Source organism: Echeneis naucrates, chromosome 16 (genome assembly GCF_900963305.1).
Source record: "Echeneis naucrates chromosome 16, fEcheNa1.1, whole genome shotgun sequence".
In the NCBI taxonomy this organism is placed as follows: Eukaryota; Metazoa; Chordata; class Actinopteri; order Carangiformes; family Echeneidae; genus Echeneis; species Echeneis naucrates.
In genome coordinates, this window is record NC_042526.1 from 22883533 (window position 1) to 22891593 (window position 8061).

Consider the following 8061-nt stretch of genomic DNA (forward strand, 5'->3'; position numbering starts at 1 on the left):
ATCTAATTTACCACAATATGGAAGATACTAACTGCACAGAAAGTCAAATAGAGGCTAAAACTACCTCTGGCAGACACAGTGTTAGTCACATATCTCATATCCTACGGCCCGCATATAAACACTATGGGGTCACTGTGCTTACGGTGCAAAAGGCTGAGGTTTCGGCTTGGAATGTTTTGTGTCTGTTGGTTTTGAATTGTTTCAAAACAAGCAGACAGCCAGAAAACTTTGATGACACTTCCCAAATACTGCCTAAATCACATAAGTTATCAGTGAGATACAACATATATATTGTGCGACTACCCCTGTTTAGATCGGCACGTTTTCTCGAGTACCAAATGGTAGCATGCAGACCTGTAGTCAGTGTATTTCCCACAGAGATTACAGTGATCTTATTGTTGAAAACTATTTCTGTGGTGACTTAAACAGGCCCCATTAGACATTTCCTGTAAAGGTGAAATGAGAGTCGAGCTCATGACTAGAAATAACAACACTAGGTAAAAGTACAGGAGTACGAGGGAAAATAGGTTCTTTCCAGAATTGCTGAAACTCATTAATTGCCACACACCATAAGGAACTCAGTCAAGTTTAACAGCTTGCCTAGCAAATCGTTTCTTTGCTTTTAGATCAAGTGTTAAAACAATATTTTATGTTAAACTTAAAGCCTGTGGGAGCATGGTTGTGAAGTATCTATCTGAAAAAAAGATAAATTAAGATCACCAGATAAAAAAGATGGAAGGAAGCTATGGCTACCTAGCCAAAGTGGCTGACCAGCTTTGTTTGTTCTTTGTATGAATAGCTGACAAAACAGCAGTAATTTCTTCAAGCTGAAAAAAATGAATAAATAAAAATAAACATATTGCCTCTGAATCCAATTCAATGTGGACCCCTCCTTCATTAGAGCATTGACTCAGACTGCACACCACGATATTGAATCATCATAATAATCATAATGCATACTTAAAGTGAAATAAAACAATGACAGAGCCTAAACTCTGTAAGTTATAAAAGATAAATTATTAATGCAAATGAATTGCTGATGATGAAGTACATTTATACTCTGCACTATTTCAAGCAAATACACTCCTCTTGGCTGTTAAAAAGAGAGCAGGTCTGACTAAAAGCACCTGCACTGAAGACTGAAGAAGGAAACATATAAAGGTATTAAATGTATATAAGATTCAACATCATGGTGATTAGAAACTCTAGAACTATAGTATCAGAAAGAAATAGATAATAGCATGAACAAAGCTAAAATCTGACAGCGGAGAGGGGAGAAGTATCCCTCTGAGATTCTGTTCCTAACCCTTCTATTGCAATCATGAAATAAAGAACTCACTGAGAGCTCAAGCACCACAACCCAATAACTTCACACCCACAAGAGTCCCCTCAGTCAGCTGGTCTGGAGACTTACTGAACAAATAATAGCCAGTAATGTCTGACCTCAGACCAGCACTGCTTTCCAACCACTAATCAGTGTAAACACCAAATTATTAAATGATAGAAAGATGCTGATCCGGAACATCGGCACAATCACACCAGAGCTCCTAGCAAACCGAACTGCTATCTGGCTCTAAGACAAGACTGTGACCGAAAGTATCTCTTTACTGTCAGAGAAAAAAAGCAGAGACAGATCCAGACCAAGAGCAGACTCAGCGACCCCAGACTGACCAAAGAGAAGAGAGGATACAAAAAGAATAAATAGGCTGTGGTCACATCCATTTTGAACACCATTATCTTTTTTATTTTACTCACTAAATTACTTCATATTCTCCTGAAGGCTTTGGGTAGTATTGTTGATTGAAGCTATGCTACAGCGTGTCATCTGATCTGCAGGTGGATGGGATCCTGTGTTTGGCGGACATCCTGACTGATGACAGCAGCGTGGAAGCAGCCCGGGCCGAGGCAGCTGCGGTCGTGGCTCAAATCACCTCACCTCACCACACGTCTACTCAGCACCTCGCCAGTTTCCTGGAGAGCATGCATGACATTGTCACTGCACTCATCAGTGAGTTGACAGGGCACTGATGATGTCGCGCCTCACCTTTAACTTAAACCAGACCGCACAGATAATAATTTGAGAAAATGAACAACTTTTGAGGTTGAGTGTGGGTTTTAGTTTTAGTTTGTTGTTGTTAGAGGTTCACTCAAATGTCGGTTTATTTCCGACACCTCAATGAAAACCAATTCAGTCTGATGCAAGGTTCAAGGTTTTTTTAAGCTGCTGTAGGTAGGTTGTTGATCCAGTTTTGGAGGCAGTAAATATAAGAATAGAATAGGATTTCAGGCAATGACAATTGGAAAGCCTCACTCAGTATAACACAATTCAACAACACCACAAAATAAAGCATCATCCACTTGAGGATGGGAATTAGTTAACTGGATTAGGCTGCAGCTGTTTCACTTAACATGCAGAAGCTGCATGGTGGAGAGTAAAGGTACCATAAGGAGTTACTTTAAATCTCATCCCAAAATGTCTCCTTAGCAAATGGTCTGGTCTGGAAAACTTCATTGTGTCTCTTATTGTGTTATTTTGGAACCACTGTACTGATAAGGGATGCCTTATTCCTTCAGAGCTGTGTGAGAGCGCCTCCTGTGGTGAAGTGTTCCTTCTCGCATCTGCAGCCTTGGCCAACATCACCTTCTTTGACAGCATGGCCTGCGAGATCCTGCTGCAGCTTAATGCCATCCACATCCTGCTGCAAGCCTGCAAAGACCGCCAGAGGGTGGACACGCCTTACTCCAAAGATCAGGTACAGATGGGCATCTACTGGCCGTTTCTCAGAAAACATCAAGCAGAAGAACATAATAGAGGTGTTTGAATGTCAATGACTTAGAGGTGCCCTTGAGCAGGACAGCAGACAGTTGTGATTGTTGTGTAGAATAGTTTGTAATGTATTACATTTTCACTGGAAAAGTGCGCTTTTATTAAATTATTAGATGACGACCTTTATGTCATCAAGCTTGTTTTTGTTTTTGTTTTTTTGTCCAGGTGGTGACAATCTTGGCAAATCTCTCTGTCTTAGAGCAGTGTGCTACTGAAGTCCTGCAAGAGCAAGGTAACTTATTTATTACTGATTTATTAGTTTTACCTCTTTGAGGGAAAATTCATTGACTGGAAGAACACACACTAGACACAACTGGGCTGACACCCTTTGAGTGAGTTTGAAGTGAGGAAAAATGTGTGAAATTCCTCTTAAATCCTTAAGATGGCAGCATCGGGTAATCTCTGTGAAGTAGTCAGCTTGTAGAAAATCAAGCACTGAGCATGTTGAGATATTTGAAACATTATTGTCATACATTTTAAATGTAATTTTTCTAAACATGTTTTTCTTTCTCTTTGTGGTTTCTCATCTAAATCTCTGCATAACCATTTCCATTAACTCTAACCTTGTGTTAGTCATATATTGTAAAATACATAGATGTTTTCACAATAGCTCGGGGTCATTGTATGACAGTCTCTGATTGTGCCTGGATCTGTAACACTAATTGAACATTAAGCTCTTGATTGATGTCTGTGGGTCCCTCAGTGAATCACTGAGAATTCATAAAACTATGTGTTTTTGTACCACATACATACAATGTATTTCAATGTCAGGTTGATAGATTCTTTGTCCTTGTTATTTAAAACTGAATTGTGCTGATGCTGTGAACCTTGTGGAGCAAATTTGTGCTGTTTGGCCTCAGCTCTTTTCATCAAATCTTTTCTCTTTTTTCATGTTTCCAGCCTAATAAGTTTTCTGTGTAACAACAGTTTCGATGTAGAGCCTCTCTGAAAATGCTGTATGTATAATTCAGCCTTTGTTAACACTCTTCTTGTTGTGCCTGCGTATTGTGTAACTTGTGTGTAAAAAGTGGCAAACTGATGTTAATGTGATGCTGCATGCTCAATTTTCTTCTCTTGTTTCATCAAAGTTTTTTTCTTGTTAATATGCTTATTTGTGTCATTGTTGCATTGTTCCGTTATCGCTCTCTTGTCTCCCTTTTCCTTTCAATACTATTCATTCTTCCCTGTTGATGTTTCTTGCCAGGCTAATCTGTGCTGGATGTCATTGTGTTTTAGGAATAGAGCGGCTGCTGATGTTGTTGGGAGAAAAGCCGTCTTCCTCCAGTCCATCTGAGGGCGCTGCCTGTGAGCGTGTCCAACAGAAAGCTGCTGTCACACTGGCCCGCCTGAGCAGAGACTCTGATGTGGCCCTGACGGCTATCCAGCTAAAAGGTACTTCAGCTTCTGCTGTTTTTGCATAAGAAAGCTTCGGTAATTCTATTTTATTCATAGTATTTATTTTTGTGTAAAGAGTTTAGGAAAATTCACAAATACATGTTAAAATACATGTGTGTTAGATGTGTTAAAATAAAATACACATAATCAGCTACACAAAAAAATCTTCAAGACACACTCAAGATGAAGACGAACTTTGGGCCTTTTTATGACCCTGCTGCAACTGCAGAGCTCTCAAATTAGCTTTGAGAGCTAATTTGGTTTGTATATCACTGACTGAGTTAGACATAGAGAGACTACTGATTGTACAAATATCATGAGCAAAAAAAGAGACAAAGAATAATTCATTGAAATTTTGAAAGGATCTCCTTGAAGAAATGGACCCAAATACATTCAAGCTCAAAATCTTGTAAACAAATAAGGTCAATGGAATTGTAAGTGCAATACAATAAAAGTGGAGTTTTGAGGTACTCCATCTGTAATTAATGAGGCAAAATCAACAAAATCACTTACTGCAAACAATTCCCTGATTCTCTATCCCCTTTAGGTTTGAACATTTATTTACACTGAGGTAAAAAATGCCTCACATAATACACAAGCTAGATGTCATCTTTAATATACAAATGTGCTGTACGTAGTCTCCGTCCATTCCGCTGCATACCTCGTGTTCTCATGGGAAGCAGCTCTTGATGAATACTTTATCATCATTTTATCTTTCATCTATACTGGCGTATTATAAACCCAGATCACTGAGGAGTGTCTTTTTTGGAAGGTGATACTACATGCTGATGGTTGTAAAGAAATAGAAAAGTATGTAAAACCAAAGAAATCCTAAATTTTGAAGAATAACCTTCTGGTATTCTGGGTGTGTTCTTGAGTTTATCAGAAATCCATTAATCTGAATGTCTTTTGTACACACACACAACTGCTTTGCGTTTCTGTTTGATATCAGTATTGATGTATGGGACAAGCTGTATCTGATTTTTTTCCCCCATGTCTTAGCTGTTCCTCGTCTTATTGAACTGTGCCGGTTCCCTACTGAGAGGAATAACAGCGACTCAGTGCTGGTCGCCTGCCTGGTGGGTATGAAGTGAATGTCTATGTACTGGCATCTCGCAGACCTTTAGATATGTCTAAATGACCTAAAACATTATGAATTTCAATGGAATAAACTGAGGGCATTATACCATAGGTCCTGCATGTACATTATAACATCAGTACAGCAAATGTCTGTTCAGTTTAATTACATCCACGGGGCAACGTGTGAAAATTGAAAATATATCACAACCCCAACATCTTTAAGGCAAGGTGAGATAGCTGACTGATTCACATCATCTCAAATATTATCAGTTTAAATATGCACATATCATGAATAAAATCCCTGCTTATACTGTAGCATTCTCTCAATCTGATCGTAATGATTAAAACCAGATCTTGGGGCTGATGAGGGGATTTGAAGCGTGAAAGGGTCAGGGGCTTAATTGGGCTGCCTCACTGTGCTGAGAAATGCCCTCTTCTTCACTGTATCCACGCTTGTCAGTCTATTCAAATTAACATGATTCTATTTTATCCTTTTAGCCAAGGGTTAAGTAGTGCATTTGTAGGTGTTGAATTTTCATCTTCAAAGGGTGCCCAGCTTTCACAGATCATTTGTAATCTTAAATATAAATGTTTGCGGCTCTCCTGGCTGAATGGGTTTGAGACGTGACACATTCGATTCATGCACTCTTGTTAAAAAAAATCACACTGTGTTACCGAAATAGCTTTTCGACTCAACGTAGTTTCAGTTTTCTCTAGATTAGGTTGTACAGTTGTGTTTGGATATGTGTAATATAAGTATTGTTTGTGTATTAGGTTGCATTAGTTTTTTCTTTGCTCCTAATTATGTCTAGAGTGTCTAAAGTGTGATTACATTTGCACATATTCATGATTGAAAGACACACATTTACAATGAATACTACAATATTAACTTCATGCTGTATGAGAAAATGCCAATTAATTTTTTTTTCACACATGTACTAATATATATATATACATATATATATGTTTGTGTGTGTGTGTGTGGGGGGGGTTCCAGGCTGCCTTGAGGAGGCTTGCAGCAGGGTGCCCAGACAGCATCGAGGCAGCCGATCATCAGCAGCTCATCAAACCGCGTCTGGTCGACTCTTTCCTGCTGTGTTCCAACATGGAGGAGAGCTTTGTATGATGGCTCGCACATTAAACACTGAGAGCGGAGAGATGAGTTCCTGGGGAAGATCATATACATTTGCTGTTTCACGACAAGAGCAGCTTTACTCCAACGCTTTGTCACTTCATGTTTGGACACTCTGGATTTGGGTGAATGGAGTGAAATTGCATTGTGTCACTTGTATACAGAAGACATTTATGTACAAATAGGTAGACATGCTGCCTAGTGCAGGACAGTGATCACATTAAATGCAATGAATGTTTAAAAAAGCTATTAATTTTATTCACCTGAGAATTTCACATCAGTTATTTATGCCAGTTGTTTAGAATGAGTAGGTGCTACTTTTCAAAGAGGAAAGTACAACCTTTCCAGGATAGAAAACACTATATGTTACCACTGTGCAATGATTTTGGTGTTGTTCGAAGACAGTGGATAATAGGGGGCCTCTAACAAAAATGAACACCTGATTCATACCAATGTGTGTGCCTGGTTAATCTCTCATTCACTCTTTCTACTTCTCAAAAATACAGCATTTTTTAATGTTTTCATTAAGCAGACACTTTATTTGGATAATGATTTACAACTAAATTATTTCAATTCAACATTGATTCTTCATGCTTTCATTTTTTATGTTATTTGTACACCTTAATTGACCTTTTGGGTTTAAATTTGTAAATTGAGTTGTGTGAGATTGTGAGATTTTTGTCCTGGTGTACAATGTATTGTTAAAGCGCATGATATGGCATTTTCGAATAAATTTGCCATTAATCTCAAATATTCGGTATATTTACTACTGGATGAAAGTAAATCTGAATATTAAATGTAAAAAAAAAGCTTTTTTATTTAAAGAGAATTTCCATTATTATATGCCATGCATGGAATAAATGCAATCATCTAATGGTCAGTGTGTTTAATTGCTGTGAATGACTGTCACATGTTTCTGAAGCTTTGTTAAATGTCCGCACTACCAGTATGGTAATATTCTTCTATTTCTCATTGGACAACAGCCAAAACAAATCAAAAATTAAGCACAGAAATTGAGAATGTTGTTTCAATAAGTACTTCTTCCAGAACAGTAATGAAGAGAGAGGGAATACCTTGTATTTGTATTTGTGTAAGACTGATATTCGTAACTGGTGTGTAGTTCACACCCCCAGATTCATCCCTGCAATTCAGCTTCTCACTAAACTTCCCCCCCCACAAAAATAATAAAACCTTCAAGTTTTTGTAATGTTTCACATGTAACAATAAATAAATAAAATTGTCTCCCAAATGAGCTTCCTCATTTGGGAGACATGCCATGTTACTGAAAGTTTCAGTAGTAAATCTCCGTCCTGGTTTCATGACATTGTGCAACCTTCCTTTCTCTCTGGCCTGGACACGTTCTCCTTTCTGCACTCCTTGCTGTCTGAACTCGGATTAGTCTTGTTCTTTTGAAGTGTCAGTAAACATATCGAATATGTTGCATAGAAGAAAAAAATAATCCCTTCCATAGCTAGCCCCAAAAATGATCATCAACGGACAAGGACACACAATAACAATCAGGTTCGATGTGAGCACGTAAATTACATTAATTTTGTGTTTAATGCTACAGCTACCTCCTAACACTGAGGAATAAATCACACTTTAAGTCATTTTCCAAAGTAAGTTT

The 8061-nt window shown here is 38.2% G+C and overlaps 1 protein-coding gene across 1 annotated transcript in view; it reads left to right on the forward strand.

Annotated features, from left to right (window-relative positions):
* Positions 1 to 7671, forward strand: part of insc (INSC spindle orientation adaptor protein) — a 56256-nt gene extending 48585 nt beyond the window's left edge. The window contains exons 8-13 of the mRNA XM_029522738.1: positions 1837 to 2008; positions 2575 to 2753; positions 2993 to 3059; positions 4064 to 4219; positions 5225 to 5301; positions 6300 to 7671. Coding sequence (XP_029378598.1) covers positions 1837 to 2008; positions 2575 to 2753; positions 2993 to 3059; positions 4064 to 4219; positions 5225 to 5301; positions 6300 to 6428 — 780 coding nt within the window. The 3' untranslated portion in view covers positions 6429 to 7671. The remainder of the gene's footprint in view (positions 1 to 1836; positions 2009 to 2574; positions 2754 to 2992; positions 3060 to 4063; positions 4220 to 5224; positions 5302 to 6299) is intronic.
* The last annotated feature ends 390 nt before the right edge of the window (positions 7672 to 8061 follow it).